We start from the raw sequence: 19969 nt of genomic DNA, 5'->3' as shown, positions 1-19969 counted from the left end.
TATACAGCAAGTTGACAGGTAAGTCTTTTCCAGAGGACATGCCTAACACACTCCACAGCAGAGCCATGTTTTCAGTACATGCTCTGCCTGCTGTCTACTCAATTCAGCTGAGAGGACTGGCAGGTTCAGCGCCATCCCAAAGAATGGTGCAGTACTGCACAGCACCAATTCTCCACAGTAACAGAGAGTTCTGAAAGAGATGACTCAGACCTTTCTTTTGTGCAGCATCCATAGGAGGTAGAAATCTAAACTACATAACTCCACGTTTTATTTAGGAAGGAAAAGTAATTTTTAAAATTGAAACTAAGCTTCCTCATTTCATCACTTAATGTTGGCAATGATTTCATAGGATGAAACTACAGGATGTTAGGGAAACTTAATATAAGTCTGGATGCCACTTATTCCACTTACAGGGATGTTTTTAGTACTGTCAATATCCAGTGTGAAATGTAAATATCAAGCAAAAGATATATGCAAGATTTTAACTCATTTCCAAGAAGTCACCATAAATCTCTCTGTCTAAAGAATACTTCATAATTACATATTTTGGAGTGCAGACTTCCAAGTCCAAAATCTGAGTCAAATACAGCATTCTTCTAAAGAAGTAAGTTTCACATGGCAGTCACAAATAACAAGGCATATCTTATTTCCTCTATTTCACAACACTTAACCAAAACACATGTAAGGAATGTGACTGTAACAACAGTGAATTGTGGCTGTAGAATAGCAGTGAAAAATTTAGATTGCAAGTAACTTCTCTAACCATTGGTGACAACAGTTTTACACTTTTGAACCACTGCTCACTGTAGTATCTGTATAACGAAGTCCTTTAATACTGTTGAAATCTACCACTGTAGCAGATAATTAGTTCTGAAGGTCAGAATGTATATACTAAATTTATTCCCAGGACACCACATTACTGTTACTCTAGAGTCTTTACAAAGCATGACACTGAAAAGGTAACTGCTGCACTATATAATTCTTAAAATAAGCAATTTCAATCTTAGAGCTTTAACATTCTCAAAAAAAATCACTACCAACTCTAGACCAAATTAAGCAATTCATTTCTGGAATGTTTTAACAAAGTAATTTATTTCTTATTCTAAGTGAAGTTAATACTAGCACAGTGTTGGGGTTTTTTTTAAAAAGATATACTAAAATTCCCAAACAACCTTAAAATGGTTAGGAGCTTAAACTACTGAAATAATCCATTAATATTTACAAGAAGAAAAAATAATTGTTAAGTTGACAGCACCATACCTGTGCCCTTGCATGAACCTCCCCAAGGAGACCTGAGTACTGCTGTTCCAGATACTTTTTTTGTTTCTGCCAACAGCTTTCCTGTGATTTCATCTGTTCAGCCATTTTGCTAAAAGCATCTTCCTGGTTCTGCTGAAGCTCCTTCATAGTATCAGATTTGTTCTTACAAATATATTCTAGGTGAGATATCTGCGTGACAAGCATTTACAAAGAAACTCTTTTACCTCTCAAAATACCTTTTTACTTTAATTCTACATATTAATTTAAGCACAGACTACTCCAACATGACAGATCACTTGAATCTTGCAACAAAACTGAGACATATTTCTATTTTGGAATAATGAGTTTTCCTTGGTTTCAGTTTTGCCATCCTTATACCACCTTGCAGATATCTGTTGCTGCCTTTGTTGGAAACCTGAACTAGATGTTTCTTTTTTTTTTTTTTTTTTAAACAAATGCATTAAATTTTGTGCTGCTAGATTAGTAATCTAAGTATAGCAGTCCTTTAGCAAGGATTGCAAGTAATAATGAAAAAATTTTTTGTTTTATTGGAAAGCCAAGACATTCCATATATTATTAAGTATTAATGTCAGGAAATTTTAGTGTACAGAATGATTTTCTCACAAGTAGCTCATTAGTTTATGATGTGTTTTCAACAAGCATGAAGGGATTCACTCTGTGGTTTAACTTTGTAGCTCCCATGCAAACTAAATGGAATAATGAAGCAAGCTAACAATGACCTCTAAATACACATGCCTACATACTTTGTTACTAGAGAGTATCAGCCAGATACCTTCCAAATAGATCACACGAAACTGCAGGAGAAAAATTTTATTCTCAGAAGGCAGGTACAACTGAGGTTAATAATTCACTGTAACTAGCCCTGTCCCTTACTTGGGCCAGGAGTGGTCACAATTCCAGCAGATGAGAAACATCTGGAAGAGCTTTTCCCTTCCTATGCCTCAAGAACAAAAAGTCAGGGCAGCCAAGATCTAGAGTTGCTCTACTAGACTGTAGGACTGGCATGATCAATGGAACTAGAACATGAACTGAAACCTTAAAGAGTGGCATATGTTAGTCTGTGGAGCCAGCTTCAGTTACTTAAAAAGAGTCTTTTCTTCCCTAAAAACAGAGGGATTTCTGGGGAGAAAGGGCATGTAAGCTTATTCACGTTAAAATAATTCAGAAAAAAGTACAGCTTCTGCCTTAAACAAATATTGGCATGTTTTATAAAAGTAAGTATTTTCTACTGTATTTCTGAATACAAATTTCCTAATCCTAAAGTTACAATTAAACCAAAAAACCACACTGGCATTTTTTCATATAGTACCTCTGAATCATAAACATGTTATTTAAAGATGATGTTCCTGGAGTAAGTGTGTTTTGTTTCTGTTTTATGCTAAAATAAAGACTTGCTTTATTAGTGTAAATGACTAAGTTCTTTGAATTGCTTCATCAGTAAGATTAATTTATTTTCTTTTAATTAGGTCCCTGTGGCTAATATTGGCTAGTACTATTAGCATGTCCTGCACAGAAAGTGGAGCTTAGAGACTTCATACAGACTTCAGTCACATTTACATGCCCACAGCAATGGCATCAAACTGAGTTGTAGACAAGCCATAATTAATGGTATTGAATTATTAACGTCCAAATTCTTTTTGAAATAAGATGAATGTCAGTCCTTTTTAATGATACTGTGATGTGGACAAATGTCACTGAATTTAATAGAGGTAGCTGGTGCCTAAGGACACTTACCTTCTCATTAGCCCTGTTGAGGTCTAAGATCAGGGCATCAACATTCTCCTGCAAGATTGCACAAAGCTCAGACCAAGAGAATCTATCCAGGATGCCTTCTGGTTGTTTTATAAGCACACAGCCTGCTACCAAATGCTGGTATAAGCTATGGAGGAAGGTTAGCTTCTCCTGAGACAAAAAGAAAAATTAACTGTTGTATCTGAACAGTGTTAGAATCCAAAGAGATGCATTACATATGTAGTAATGTGAGCTGCACGCAACTGAAAAAACCCACAAAGCTGATTCTCAAACCTTTTCAAAATTCCTCAATTCCTTGTTAATATTTGCAGTCATACATATTAAAACCGGAGTAAGAAAACAGTTTTTGCAAGATTTGTCTAATTAGACATAGTATATAAATAAAGCCAGCCCAATCCTGCAGTGGTCACAACCATGATCTGATACAGATAAAAATTTCCATGTTATTAGTAGAGGTGATTTTACCATTCATGTCAAGACTTTCGGGTACATTCAAATTGCACTCACTTCCAGTATCTGCACAGCACACAGAAAATTGTCTGAATGGCTTGGTAGCACACCCTGTTTATACAGCTATTGCTCTGAAGTCTTTTAAAAGTTTTTTTTTGTGTGGATTATGTATGACTAAATAGCTAGACAAAATAGGCTTATAGCTTCATCAGTTAAATTCCACAAGTCATGTCTCATTCACTTACACTGTCAGTCAGTAGTATAATAAATCGATGTAAGTTATAAATAAACTTTAGCAACGATACCATGCAACAAAAATTCCAGCCTTCATCCTTTTAGTACATATATGCCACTTAGCAACTTTGATTAAGGCAACAATAGAAGGCTGTACCTCAAAAGCCACAAGAAACAGAGCCTTTATTCAAAGTCAGTAAACCATTGTCAAGCTTCCCATTGTTTTCCAGAGGCCTTGGATAAGGCTCTACATTAAGAAATCGGGGATGACCAAGATGGGGAACTATGGTTTTTCCAAGTCCTCTCCATTATACTTAGGTGCATTTTCTCACAATTATTTCATGGTACTTCAGGCAACAAAAAATTGTAGTTTAGTTTAGTTTGTTTCTAGCAGATCCCCTAATTCCCTGAAGAAAAATCCAATGCTCCACCATCATTACATTTTCGCTTGGACTGTGATAAACCAAGGATGATAATTATACATTTGGCATGAAAACAGGGGTCCCGAGACCCAAAATCAATTCACACACTGAATGCAACCACAGTGTTGTAGACATGCTGACTTTACAATATAGCCAAGCTTCTAGTTTCCTTCACTTAAATAATCATCTGATGTGTGTAACAATTCCAGCTGCTTCATGTGGACACTATTTAAATACCAGACTGTAAAAGAGGTGGAAAGAATGTTTCCTTTTTACTCAGTTGGCATCCATGTCCAAATTTATGGAAGTAATAAGCTCAATATGCACGGCAACTATGATAAAGAATATCATTGCTATTGCTAGTACATAACTGCTTTATTGGGGGAAAAAGTAACAAAATTAACATCTGTAAACAAATATAAGGGAAGATACAATAGTTCTGAAATAAAACTTTGTTCTCATATATAGCACACCACAATGAGCTAACAGGTCACAAATAAGAATTTCTAGGTTTTGAGGCACACAGGCACATTTGCTATCTATCAATTGCCATGTGAATCAGTACTTAACAACACATGATGATGATACTATTGTATTTTCCAATTGTAAAACATTTTTATTAACTTTCAATTTGAAAGAAAGAAATAATTGTTCATTAGGTGTAGCTCTTTAAATAAACTCAGCTGTTCAAATATTCAAAATACCGGAAGGGTTATGCTATTACTTCTGATATACAAGGAAGGAGAACTAATATGTCCTGAAATCTTGCAGATATTAAATACATATTTCAAAATTCATATCTTAAAATCGTATTTTGGGGATAAATCTGTTAAGACTAAGAGTAACCATCTGATGTATGTAAATGTATAAAGTAGAGATTAAATAAAGACTATCTTTGACAGTCATCTTGTCTCTGGTAATACCTCCATATCCTTCTGGTAAGCCCTGGTAAGCTTCTGGATTTCATTTTCAGATTCTGTGGCACGTACTTTCTCCTTCTCCCAACATTGCCGTACATTCTGTAGTTCCATTTTTAAAGTGCCTATTAAAGTCCCTCTGTCTGCACACTTAGTGTGCAGATCATTTAACTCTTTATTGGCATCAGCCAGGTTATCCTGAGCTTCCTGTAGAACAGAGGCATGGAACAGAAAGGCTGGTAAGATTTTACTCTATAAAAGGTTACCTTAGTCCAGTGCTCACCATCTGAAGAAATAAACAGTCATGTAGCCACATGTGTTCAGAAGACTCCAGGCTAAGTTGACTGTATCTTGTCAATAATAAAATATCAAAATTGACAATAGTCCTTCTCCACAGCTTGTAACTAGATGGCATCTAAAACCCATCTGAGAGTTAAAAGCACCATGATGCAGTGACCTTTGGAATCCTCTCTACCCCCACAACTGAGATGCAGACCGCATGGACGCAAGTTATCCTCTGCAGTTTGGAGAGCTCTCAGAGCTAGTGAAAAGGTACATTACTTTCATAAGTACATCTCTGGTCCATTACAGCTGAGTCGGTAGGCAACACAGACAACTGTTGTTACCCACTCTATTCTTTATTTGCATGATAAAAAAAACCATAAAGACTCTCTTTGGAGGTTTAACCATGGGAAGAAACTAATAATCAGAAATATTCATAAATACGATCATTATGTTACCAGTACCAAATCTCATAAGCTAAACAAAAAACTTAATACACCACCCCTTCTTGGCCAAAAGATTGCTAAGATGGATTGGACAGATACACATGCCTTCCTCTCCTACAAGCACTGGACTTCTAGCACTATTAAAGTTTACTAAAGGTCAAACTGAAAGCACCATTTCTCATAAAATCATAGCTGCTTATACAGGAGATATAATAGGAAATATACTGCCAAATTCATCAGACAATGACAACTTTTATTCTTCATAGTAGGAAATATACCCCCAAATTGATCAATGACAACTTCTATTCTTCTGAATGAAAATATTAAAATATTAAAGCAACATTAAATTTCTAACACAAATGTTTTCAGACTAGAACTAGTTTTCACTCATATATACAATTTTATTACCAAAAATTTAAAGAGATCAAAAACTGATATAATGCACAAAACCCACCACCATCTGTGTGTAGCAATCTCAGTTTTTGCATGAAGAATACAAGTATCTGTTGCAAGGGGTTGCAATATTTTCAGGTGCTTTACAAAGGTGCTACAACAGAAGCAGAAGTGTAAAGTCTTCTGAACATAAATTAGTAAAGAAAGTTCAGATCAGATGATAGATTGTATGCAAGTGTCAATAAATATGAAGATTCAACGAGAGTTGCAGAAGTATCTGTGACTAAACCAAAGTGATAAAGCAGCATATCCCCAGGAAAAGAATCTAAGAAACACTGGGAGCAGAGACGTTCTACTTTGTCAGTAATACAATACACTGCCAATTGGGAGATTAAGTTTAACCATGACCTCAAGACTTCCTCGCTCCCTTGGCCACTGATGTAACCAGACAGGACATTACAAAAGTGATGTGCCAGCCGAGAGATCAGAACAAATTTTTGTTCAGAAACTAAAGAAAAGAGTTCTCAAGTGTTTTTCTCAGTTCTCAGGTAGATGTTACTCTAAGAAATTTAGGGCTGCACATTGTACAACTGTTAAGGATGATCTGATGCTTCATACATGCATTAACTTGTCTGAGAAACACGGAACAAAAAAAAAAAATTAACAAAGGACATCTTTAACAAAATATGCTTTCATATGAACAGAAGTAATTAAATTATCTTCCTGAGAAAAACAGTTAAGAGAAAAAAATTACTGATGCTGATTTCAATATAAAACAATACTTTGCAAATTGATAAATCTATTTCATATTATTTCAAAAGCGCAATCATTGAAATGATCAGTTATGTAGTCTAAGGTGGTAACTAGAATAAAGCAGCATGGCTTCACACAAGCTTGCAAGGTAAACTAGTCCACTCAACAGAATACAACAATACAGAGACTTATTCTGATAAGAAAATAAAGATACCTTAGATTCAGAAACACATTTTTTGCAGAACTTTCAAATTTTATGTTAAGTTCATGAAACCATACCTTAAGGTCTTGACTTAAAGCACACATTTTCTCTTTGGATATCTCGAGTTCTTTGGTCATCTTTTCACACAAAGCCTTCATTTTCCCAAGCTGTGTAAAATACAGAGGTCAAACAAGCTTTTACAGAAAAGTTACATAATCACTTGAATATAAAGGAAGAATTTAGTAATTAAATGTAAAAAAATGTATTCCCTTGACAATATTTATAATCCATACAATCTAAATAATGTGCCATTACAAAAGCACGAAATAACTCTTTTATAATGACTTAAGATAAATAACAGTGGCAGAATCCCAAACTAAGTCCACTATTAACTTTCCCATTAACCCTCAAAATATCTGACAAAAACACAGACTTTGAAATGCATTTGAAAATTTAATAAATTCAGATTATGATCTGGGAAAGTGGTTTACAAAAACAAGTTTTCAGAGTCAGTGGCCATTTGCAGAAATCATCCAGCTACAAGCGTGGTCTCTACTTTTTACTGAGCACTGGATAGTACACACATACCCGTAAAAAGCAGCAATGTGCCTGAGAGGCATGGTGACTACTGAACTGTTTGTGGTGTTACAAGTAACCACCTCAGGCGTAGCTCAGGACCATAATGTACACTAGCTTCACTTTCCACTTTCAAAAAAGATAACAAGACTTCACTATAACCCATATCTTTGGTTACCTGATAATCAGGTTAGCAATACAGTTGTCTGAAAGAAAGCATCGAATAGAAATGTATTATAGTGCAGGTCACTGCTGGCACATGAGTATTAAGGAGCAACTCAGAAGTAAAATATCCCATTTACAAAATTTACAGATTGCTTTGGAAATTATATTTTTGTTTGACCTCAAATCAGGACACCTAGCAGAACCCTTAGAAATAATTATAGTAAATTACAAAGATAAAAGACTGGAATATTTCCAGTCTTTTTGTTGGTTTACTAGCCTTCTCTCTTCTCCCAAAAAATATTCTAGCCTCTGCACTATACAGAAAGTCAAAAGCTTGTTATCTGTCAAAACCAAAACACTTACACACCTTTCAGTCACACAAATGAACTAGATTGTTTAATCTAACGTTTAACACAGTAAATTAAAGGTGATACATGACAAGCTTACCACCATATTTCACATATACATACAGGTGCACACATATAACTATCAGTATGTGGGGTCTTGTTGAAAATCTCTTTATAGAAAAAAACACTACATAATTAATCAAAACTAAACCCTTACTGCTGTGTATTAAAACATCCTGGTTTTATTGCATAGTGCCCTTCATAGTCCCTTTGTGCATTATTGTATTATTAAAAAGTTTTATTACTAAACATATCTAATATATAAAAAGCCAAAAGCAGCATTATCTATAGGGGTGGGGGTAGTCAAGAAGGACAGCGCACTGCCCTTTCTGTGCACCATGAAGGTGCTCAGTGATCTCTGGCTCCGTACGACAACTTCAGGGTCAGTCACACGCAGTCCTACTGGGAAGTCTTGTGGCAGGTCATCTGTTGGTCCTGCTCTGCTTGCGATTTATTTTCCTTGACAGTTCATTCTTCTTTCTGTCAGAATACTCTCTTTGCTTTCTTAGCAGCCACCCCCTTGGTCTCCCCACTGCTGTCTCTGGCACAGTTTCACAACAAAGCACATCACTAAGCCAAAGCCTGCTGAGTCGACTTTTCAACTGTGCTGCCTGTCACGTGACATTCCTCCTCCCAAATAACAATTCGCTGTGGGTAATATGTTCCTAGTTACTCTGCAGCTTCCAGACTTGGGTCTCAGAAGGGTTTCATAATGACTATACACATTGGTTCTCTTATCTCACTGGGAGAGACCTAACAGTGCTTGCTGTTTACAAAAGTATAATTGTTTCCATGGTCACTTATTTTTGTGCCCATTGAACAAACTCAAAGGTCTTGCAGGAGACCATTCTCTTCTCAATAAAAGGGGCAAAGCCAATATACTTTTCCTCTGGTTTTTGTTTTTTTGTTTTTTGTGGGTTTTTTTTTTAAATATTTTAAGTGACTAGCTAGACTATGCATTTGTCAAAACAAAAGACAAAATCTAGAAATGAAAAAACAGTATTGGCACTTTTACAATCTTATCACACTTTGTCTTTCTGTATTTGCCAATTTTATCCAAAGAAAAGCTAATTATAAGTTTGTACAGAAAGCCTTAACAGTGCAGTTAACTCCCCTCTACAGCCTTTAAAGCCACACATTCATAAAACATTTACACCCAAGAGGATTAATTTAATCACATTAGCAATACAAGTGAAGAAATAAATGAAAGATTATGACTTTTCAGTCAGTGAAGTAAAATGCCAGTAGGACTGCATGGAAAACATTTAATTTTTTTCAAGGGTAAGACTTACAAAATTGAAGTATTTCCATTATTGTCTTAGATAAAATATTGTCACAGTCCTATTTTACTTGAAAAGACCTCAAAATATCACCAAAAGAGACTTCATTGTAAACACACTCATCTCTGAAGATTATGCCACTTTAAATGTACATGAGCATGTACATTTACATAACTGATACCAATGACTGCTGAGGTTCAAGTGTTGTGTATTTAGGAATATTGTGGTATACAGTGCCTAACTTAAATCACCTTTTAACTGAAATCCTAGATATGAATGGCTCGTTTTCCTGAAAGTTTCTTGAAAATAATAACCCCAACAGGTTTAATAAGAAAACAAAACCAAATTAAACTAAAAAGAAAAAAAGAAAAACCTCTTCTCCCTGTCCCCTCAAATGTAACGGAAACTTCACTGTAGGGCAAGCTTAGAGAAATAGTAGTGACAGAGATTATTTCTTTAGCTATACGTGAAGCTGCCAACTCAACACTCCCACTCTTCTGACCTTTTTTACAAGCAAAGCGTATGTACTGCTGAAGGCCGAAGGCAATACATATAGAGCCAAACAGTGCAAGTGTTACCTCATTAGACATATCTTCCAGCTTGTTCTGGTAAGCTGTCAAGGTACACCTCAAAGTCTCAAGGACAGAGAGGCTCAGAGGTTTATCTTTGTCCTTAAAAGTGCCTGAAGAAAAAACAGAATGAAAATTAAGCCTTAAAGCCACAGAGAGAAATCTACTCACTCTGGATGAGAGGTATTAAAATTAGTTAGGGCTTCAGTGACAATACAAAACACTGAACAGCAGCAGCCTTGTTTGCCACAAGAGATGCAGCTGAAGAGCTATACTTTCACAGTAAATACAGCTGAAAGACATTTGTATAAAAGCTTTAATACAAGATACAGAACTGTACATTGTGGATTACATTTCTACCTAACGCATTTGGTATGCAGTCTTGCATATAATTTCTACTGTGGTGAAGTCTGTGTCAGTCAGATCAGCCAACTTCAAAACCACACAATAACACACTTTGAAAAACATGTTGCCTGAAAGTTAAGTATGTTACACTTCTGACACTATTTTGCTGTTGTGACTAAGCATGTATATTATAATATAGTACTTCATTTACTCAAAGCTTTACCAAGCCAAAGATCACATGACTATGTTATGCTTGGAGAGGTCTTAAAAACCTTTTAAATTATCTTGAATTTCATTCCAAAGGAAATAATAAAAAAAATTTATTATCTGTCTGCAGAGCCCTACATAACGTTTCAATTATAAATCTTAAAGCTGATATATCCATTATAGACACGCTGCACTTTTTTATTAAACCTTTAGACAGAGACTTCTGATCTGGTTGCCTTAATTAGGGACATATGAACAAGTCTGTGCATTCCAAAGCCTGTAGTACAATGTACTAAGAAAGCAAAACAATACTGTATTGATCAAGAGGTCACAAGATGTCAGCTGATATTAAATTTCCAAGAACAAACTATTAATTTTTTTCTGGTGTTACAGCAAAATACCAGGTTATTGACAAATTCTTCTTGTCAGTATTATTTATATTAGTATGTAGCATTTATAAACTTATTTTGTAACAAATTATAGTATCATCTTTTCCACAAGTCTTAACATGTTCTATAAGCAAAACTAACTTTACCAACACTAATAGCATCTTTATTTTGCAAAAGAAGTGAAAAAATCTGTGGCATTTGAACTCCAGACAGGCTAAACAACCATAACTCCCAGCAGAACTACATGATGACACAGGTATTTATCACCTCTGGAAGGTCAGTGTCACTAAGCAATATACCTAGGGTGCTCAAAGTCAAATCAGAAACTAAACTCTAAGCTTTTCTGTTGGCTCTCCACAAAACTTTATAAGGTAGAGGGGGTGCATTTACACACCTTGCAGGCTGGGTTTTTTTAAGAATCCTATGGTTAGTGTTATCTAATAAGCATGATAGTCTACTCAAAGCATTTTACAAAACTGATAAATTTGTCCTGTAGGCCATATAATGCACCAATGGTAGTCAGTGGCAAACTTACACATATGCACAAGTCAGAAAGTATTGCCAACAGCTGTTCTGAAAATTTTTTCGATTAATTAGCCTCTTCTCTCCAAACCCTCTGATAATACCAGAAAGCATAGAGTAATACTCAGATTGCACACTAACTTTTCACTTTGACATCCCAGCCAAGTGTTACTGTCAAAGTCATATCTAGTCAAACCAAAGCAAGTTTGTAAGATTTCTTTCAGTAACAGGCACAAAATATGCTCTACGGCATGCAAGTGAATTTAAAAAGAACACATGTCCCTGTGACAGACTTCTGCTCTGTTCTATCAGCAGTCCTAATCCAGGGGACACCTATTTACCACAGTTTCTAAAGGTCTACAGAGTCAGGGAAAAGCAAAATCTTCTTAATGACGCTTCAGTGCCCTTAACCAAACCTCTGAGTCCTAGAAATGTCCCAAATAGCAATGTTACACTTTGGATCAACCTAAGAAAGAAGAATTCATAAAATCTCACCTTTCGTGAGAAGTTTAGATTACACATTTAAGAAAGAGACTAGTAACACCTTACTAAAACTTTTACACGTAACCACAGCTATAGATAAAGATGCACAGGGTTCCTCAATTACAAGAGAGACTTCTCACTGATACGCATTGTAGGAACATTTTGCAGAGATCTTGTTGCACAGAAAAAATAAAGTACTATTCTTCCATACTTCTATCTCTAGAGAGGTTGTAACTCACAGTTTTCATTCAGTTTAAAATAATAACTATTAAGTCAATCTACGGGTTGTCTCCCATCCCATAGTTTTCATCAAACCATCTTATGTATCTTCATTTCTAAAGTCCCAATCTGCAATGCTGTCACTGAAACATGACTCTGAACTATCTTAATTTACATCATGTTTCCCAAAACCAGACTTCTGCTAGTAAACTCTCCATGCTGGCATTCTATGCCTTTGCTGCAACCCTATTTTCTAGGCTGCTCAGTCTAAGAGAAATACTAGATTCTACCTTACTGCACTAGCTGAAAACAAGCCTATGTCTTTAATACTGGCCAAATGTTGTCCGTCTTCATACAGCTATGCAGGAGACATGCAACATAATCCAAATGGCACTTTTGCTTGAGAGGCCCTACTTCAGAAATGAGGGGGGAAAAAAAAAACCCAATACTTGAAGTGTTTGCCCAGTATCACCTAAGAGTTTGAGGGAAGATTTTTGGGAAAATGCCAGGTTCAACAGCAGTCTGATAAGAGGCAAACAAGTGAGCAAACTCTTAAACTTGCTGCTTCAGACTTTCTACTAACAGTACTGGGCCTGGCTAGGATAGAGTTAATTTTCTTCATAGCAGTTCATATGGTGCTGTGGTTTAGATTTTTGACCAAAACAGTCCTGGTGGCCTGCATTCAACAGTGACACTAACTCAAAGCAGCTAACACTCTTAGCACTTTATACTCAGTTCACTTCTTATTCTGATTACTACAACCAAATTTTTTTTTCCTGAAATGAAGACAGACTTCCCTGAGCACAAACCCTGTTGCTAAGTAACTGCAAAATATGATAAACTGACCAGGAACAAACTGAAATCATGCAAATTTCCCAATAAGAACAATCATGTTCTGGAAAAACTATAAAGGTCACTTAAAAAAGAGAAGACCATGGATTTACATTTGTTATTTTGGAATTTATAAAGAAAAAAATAACTTTTTAAAATACTTTGGTTTTTAATCTTAAAAAAATAAAGTCTTCTCTTCTTTTTGCTGTATAGCCCAATAATCACAGCACAATCAGCACTTAAATGAAGAGGCCAGATCTTTAGTATTGACAGATTTTTAAGTAGATCTCTCAACCACTTGAGTTGAAAGTGAAAAACAAAAACAAGACAGACTGCCCAGCCAGCTGTGGCTCACGTAGCCCCTCATCTGCTAATTAGATTACAAAGATTTAAGTTTTTATTTTGATTGACAACTAGGCATTTCCATTTCAAATTCGATTACATTAAACTTTTTTTTTAATTGAAAGAAATACTATTACATAATAAATTCATAACTACAGCACAGTAAGGCAATAGCATTAAAAATTTAAGTTTCACACTTAAGAAGCTCAGTAAATATAAGGAACAAATGTCTTAGTCAATGTCCATTTTAATATTAGCTGTAAAGACTCAATCCACAGCAGAGCTAAATTTGACTTTCTGCCTCAACTGAGCCTCTGCAGCGATGCTGAAGCTTAAAGAAAAGATCTCTTTAAATAAGATCTTTCAAAGTTTAACTTAAACAACGCAAATTAATACTGAAGTTAGCATTACTGAATGCCTAATATTATAGACAGGTCAAAGCCGTTCTCTGCAAGGTTTACCACTAGGGAGAACAGAAAACCTATCCAACCTTACTGCTTCAGAAACTGTACTTTGGCAGCAGCATCCAGCTCCCCCCAGAACTGCTGAAGCCCCTCTGGGCATACGGAACTTTGCAAGATTGAGGAAAACATACAGTGGAGGAAAACATACAGTTCTGAAGAGCTTTTCAGTCTGACATATCTACAGTAAACCTACAGTTATTACCCACAGGAATTACATTTATAATTACAAATAAAACTGATACCAGTTCCCAAATAAAAAATCATATAGCCCATGTGAGGAAATCAATGCATCACAGGTTCAAGGCTAGGCTTTTAAGGACAACAGAAATCTCAAGAAGTTCCTTTATTCAATTTTAACAGTACCAGGCCCTAAAAAAAATCGTTTTGTGAAGATACAAAAAAATGCTCTTCATTTAAAGGTGTTATACAATGCATTTATGTCTACTGTTGCTAAAAAATGCAGACACATATCATGACAATTTACATAAAATGAACCCATTTGCTCTTCAAGCAACATTTTGCCTGTTTTCTTTCCGTTTATTTGCACTGTAAGTTGGAAGCATTTTGCATCTAGTATGTGATTTTTTTAACAGGAACCATACAGAGAAAACTTCTATAGTTGTTTTTAAATGTGTACTTTAAAAAGTGTACTATTTTCACCTTTAAAAAAATTACTAGCTTTTATGTTGACATTCAGCTTGTTAATGTTACCCACCATTTCCAACGTTTAAGCAGGCAGCAGTTTTTTGAGTTTGATACAGTAATCAAATATAAAGCTAGGTAGCACAGTGACTACCACTGACTTACAATTAATTTTAATGAAAACAGAGAAATATTTGTTCTGTATTAGATCAAATGAATGCAAGAGAGTACTAGTCCACAATCAACAGTAAAAAGTATTGTGTTATATCATATGTCCTACACAACCTTTTTGAATATATGACCTTTAAGTTGCTGAAGGTTGCCTCAGAATTTGGCTCAGTTCAGGCAAAACATCTGTTCCCTTTGCAGGTATACTGTAAGGACTTTTTTCTCAGTTGGATTTAGAGCACAGCAAGTGAGCCCTTTTCTGACCGATCATATACACCCCAGCATTTGTAAATCAAGCTCTGGGCTGACAACAGCAGGTCCACATTCCGTCACCCTTTCTCAGCTAGCAAGGCCATTTGACTGCTGTGAGAACTGCTCTTATCATGTCATCAAATCAAAGCATGTTGAGAAGAGGGAATGCAAGAGGCATCTGCAGAATTCCCACAATGTAGTGACTTTGGAACACTGACAGATGCATCTGTCATTTTATAACTTCAACTAACCTGCTGTCCGCTGCCCTGACATAGCAAAGCTGTCCAAGAGTAATTCCAGCTCTCTCATGTTGTTTTCATACGTCTCTGTTAGAAAGACCTGGTGTTTCTTGGCCTTTAGTTGACAGGAGATACAGACAAGACAAGAGGGGGAAAAAAGAAACGCATTAAAATAATAAACAAAAGAAATACAGATCATAATGGTATTTTTGTTCCCTTTTAATGTAAATTCCTGATATATTTGTTATTACTCCTTTTCCTGAGCCAAGAGACCTAATATGACATCACAAATAAGTAACACAGAACCATGAAACACACTTAAAATAGAACTAAATGCTTCAGGTAATCAAAAGAAAAAATGGTCTTCTGCTTTAAAAATATCTTAATGAACATTAATTAACTGCTGCCCATCTACACAAGCAGTGAAATCTATTGTTACACCCTACAAGGGCATCCAGAAAGACACCAAACTACTGGCAGACAGGCTAGAAATTCATGATTTGGCACTCAGTCAAATCCCACACCTATTCTCATTGCAAACCTGCCTACTTTAATTGTTAGTATCTTCCATGCTTGATAATAATATCTTCAATATCAAAAACTCCTCCTTACACATGGAATACAAACCAACAGAGTCCTTCAGACCCTGTCACTGAATTTTCTTTAAAAAAGCTGTTCACTAAGCGCAGCCTATTGTTCAACTCAAGACACTGGCTTTATTCTGAGAGCAAAGAGGTATTACAGAAGATTTTTTTAATCGCTAAAATAGAAAGACTATATCAAATCATTCCTTCAATTTATATCTGATAGTAGAACTTGCAATTTTCAAAGACATGAATCTGTCATTCCAGACAAGACCAAGGTCCTCTTGGACATACGTAGTTCTGACTTCTCAAAAAAATGTACAATTTTAGAAGCTGACTGACAAAAAGTAATACATCTCAGCAGTTTAGAAAAAAACCAAACCAAACACCAAACCCAAACCCTCAACAACCCCTCCTTCCCAAATCAAGAGGAAACTGGATTTACGTAACTTCACAATTTTCTTACAGCAAAGATTATGCTCAAAGATGTCTCATTACTTCTAATTACTCAACTCAGTACTATTCTAAATTCTAACGCCTGTTTGTTCTACTTGGTGATGGAAGCCTACCCTTTTTGTATTGAGAAAAATCCTACTGTTTTCTATCATATCTATAAACTATTGCTTTAGTTATGCTTCACTGCATGTGTAAGGATCCAGTCAATTTCTCAAGCGTGGAAAACATTCTCCCCAGGAAAACTGCTACATACTGGTAGCATATAACTGTCAGACTAAAAAAAAACCCCAAGAAATGCATTTAATTCTCTGCAGTGTTCTTCACCATTCAGTTTAAATATTTTATAAATTTGCTTTACTCTTTCAATTTTAATTATATGTACTGTACATCAACTAATATATTATTCATATGTGTATTTCAATGTTAGGTCCCCTGTAGCATTTACACGCCTTTCCTTGTGTGTACTTTGTACTGCATTTCTTAAAGAATTTCCAAACCACTTCTATATATTCAAAAATAACCAAGTTTTTTTCCTTACTCTATAAAATTATCTATATTAAATAGAGCTTGAAATTGCTGAGCTCCAGTAAAAATATTTTATGGGATGCAAACACATTAAAATAATTTACTCTCATGTACTGCTATATCTCAAAGACCTCATGTATTACAAATAAGAAAATACAAAAATATGATCAGCATCACAATAAAATAAATACTCTTTTTATATAAACTACTCCAGCACAGACAAGGTCAGACTAAATCTTCCCAGAAAAACCGTTTCCCATGGAAAAGTCAAATGTGAGAATTTTTTCAGTCTCCTCATCCAATTTTTTCATTTGGTTTAGTTAATTTACCACAAATTAGTCAGTATATTCCAGTCTGTTCAGCCTCCACTTCTCTGTGCTTTATTTGCAAACTGCATCTACACTCCCTAAGCCAGTTTCAGTCTGTTTTTCAACAGCAATAAAGACCAAAAGGAAATTCCTTAGACTAGCCAGTTTCTCTGCACTTCAGCTGCTAAGTATTTAGTATCTTTCCTTTCTAACTCCTATTTTCAATCACTGTCCCTATTATCAGAAATTGAAGAAAAATACTGTAAACTACAGTGCTGAAAATCCAGGCACAGGTTAAGAGTCCAGAAGGGTCTCAACATATCGATCTAATTTCTTATGTCTCACTGACAGGTATCTAATAAGAATGTGTAGCCTCGTAAAATCATGGAGTAATTTAAGCTGACAGGATCTCTGGAGGTCATCTGGTCCCACTCCCCACTCAAATCAGGGCCATGCTTGAAGTCAGGTTAGGTTGCTCAGAGCCTTGTCCAGTCAAGTTTTGTCAAGGATGGAGTTTCAACAACCCCTGCAGGCAACATGGTCCAGCATCTCACAATCCTCACTGTGAAGTTGGTTTTTTTTTCCCCCTTACAGGTAATTAGAATCTCCCTTTCTAAAACTTGTTTTCTCTCATACTTTCACTTCACAGTTCTAAGGAGAGTATAGCTCCATCTTCTCCATAAGCACCCATTTGATAGTTCACAGCAGTAGCTGTAACCCCCTTAGTTTTCTTCAGTCTGAACAAACACAGCAAGTATACATAATTCTACTTTGAAAAGGAAAATGGAGTCTACAAGTGTAGAAATCAAACATTATCAATCGCAGCTGGTGAAAGATACCTTCTGCCAGATCCCAACTATTCCAGGAGATGAGATTACTTTGCTCTCAGCGACTCCCATCATCATATTTGTGTTAGGGGATGCCATCCCTGTAGAACTACTGCAAAGGTGACAGTGTGAGTGTTCCTTAGGTTACTTCAGAAGGGAAACCAGGTGACAAAGTAAAGCCTTTACTCAATGAGAGTTCACTTCCCAGACCACATTAGTAGAAACAGGTGAAAGAACACTTGTAAAATAAGCCTTCTGCTAACTTTGCTTGAGTTCCTGCACACAGGGATGGATCATTCTTGACCTTGGAGGTGATCCTTGAAAATGACCTTGAAAATCAAAGGCAGCAGGAGGCTTGTATGGCTACACAAGGAGCTCCTAACTAAATTCAAATATTAAGCATAAAGGAGGTAGAAAGGGGCATGGGTGTCATGGAAGAAATATAGAGATGCTGTCCAGGCATGAAGGGATATGCTTAGGAAAGCCAAAATGCACGTAAAGTTGAATCTGGCAAGGGAAAGGAACAGCAACAGGAAAGGCTTCCTGAAGTACATCAGCAGCAGAAGGAAGACTAGGCAAAATGTGCGCCCACTGCTGAATGGAGCAGGGAATCTGGTGACTACGATGCAGAAAAGGCCTTGTCAATGCCTTCTTTGCCTCAGTCTTTACTGGTAGAACGCGCTTTCAGGAATCCCACGTCCCTGAGATCAGTGGTAAAGTCTTCTTGTGAAGTTCACATGAACACTTGAGAATTTAAAATTCTCAAAATATATTAGGAGTATTTCCTATACTCCTCCCAGACACAATTTCCTCTCTCACAAAATATTCAGAATAGGAGGCTAGAAACCAAACAATATGGGAGCAAAGTCATACTTTCTGAACCTAGAATATATGCTGAATTGTAGCATATACAATGCTTCCCCAAGTCAAACTTCATATCCTTAAGAAGGTTCTGATTATCAGAAAAGATCTCTTAAGGACAAAAGAATTTTTGGTAGAAAAATGTGTTTGTCAACATGTTTACTCAATTTTAAAACACAACCACACTTTTAAAGAAATTAAATAGAAGCCAAGTATTTTTCGTTACAAATACCACATGGTCCAATCAGAACAAAATCTTTTTTCCAAATTATTTGTATCCTTATCTGTAAGGATAACCAGAATTATTGCGAAAACCTACTACTTGTAAAAATTATTCCACCCACTGTTGGAATTATGCTAATCCTCCAGAAGTAGGGTATTTGCATATATCTGGATAACTCCCTACTACCTTGGTTGCAAAGATATTTTCCTGAACTACAACTATTCAATCATTCCATCACCTGTTCCAGGACAGAAATGAAGTCCCCTTAATTTTTCAACATTTTCCAAAACCCAAGTTGAATAAAATAAATGCAAACTCTACAGACACTTCCAGAATAGCCCACATCACCTGATGCTGCAAACATGCATCTGTATCTCAAGTTCAATAACATTTAAAAAATAAACATGCAGTCAGGAGTTTGAGGCCTTTTCAAAACTAATTTATCGAAACCCCAGCAGTATTATGCAGGGAACTGGAGTGCAGTCCTGCAATGAATTGCCATTATTCCAATAATTTTCTCTACCTTGTTTACAGTACAGGGATCTTCCTGTGTGGCTTTCTTGCGCATGGACTAATTGACCCACTCAATCTGCACTCCAAATCCCAACTGGTGATGGCAGAGCAAGTGCCAAAGCCAGAACTATCCACACAGCCACCAGAAAGCAGTATGTTCAGATACTCCTTGAAAACCACCTGAGTAAATTCTTTACAAAACCATCAGAATGTTTACCAGGTGTGACTTTGGGGGAACAAAATCAAAGCATTTACAGAAATAGGCTCCAAATGACTGCTCCACAGTTAAAAAAAACTTAAGTGATGTTCTGTATAGCAGAGTAGTAGCACAAATTTTAAGCAACCAAGCATAATAAATCCATACAGGATAAAAAACAAAACAAAACCCTCACTCACAATCTCCCTCCTTAGGCTACTATTTATTTCTGTTCAAGTTATCT

General features: G+C 36.0%; 1 protein-coding gene across 4 annotated transcripts in view; it reads right to left on the bottom strand.

Moving 5' to 3' along the window:
• Window positions 1-19969, bottom strand: part of CCDC171 (coiled-coil domain containing 171) — a 152760-nt gene that overhangs the window by 92533 nt on the left and 40258 nt on the right. For all 4 annotated transcript variants that reach the window (XM_074812045.1, XM_074812044.1, XM_074812042.1 and 1 more), the window contains 6 exons: window positions 15245-15347; window positions 10139-10242; window positions 7210-7299; window positions 5063-5263; window positions 3016-3183; window positions 1261-1449 (listed from right to left, as the gene is read on the bottom strand). In XM_074812045.1, coding sequence (XP_074668146.1) covers window positions 1261-1449; window positions 3016-3183; window positions 5063-5263; window positions 7210-7299; window positions 10139-10242; window positions 15245-15347 — 855 coding nt within the window. The remainder of the gene's footprint in view (window positions 1-1260; window positions 1450-3015; window positions 3184-5062; window positions 5264-7209; window positions 7300-10138; window positions 10243-15244; window positions 15348-19969) is intronic.

The sequence above is a fragment of the Strix aluco genome, chromosome Z (assembly GCF_031877795.1).
Source record: "Strix aluco isolate bStrAlu1 chromosome Z, bStrAlu1.hap1, whole genome shotgun sequence".
NCBI classification, from domain to species: Eukaryota; Metazoa; Chordata; class Aves; order Strigiformes; family Strigidae; genus Strix; species Strix aluco.
This window is presented reverse-complemented; position numbering and strand designations above follow the sequence as displayed.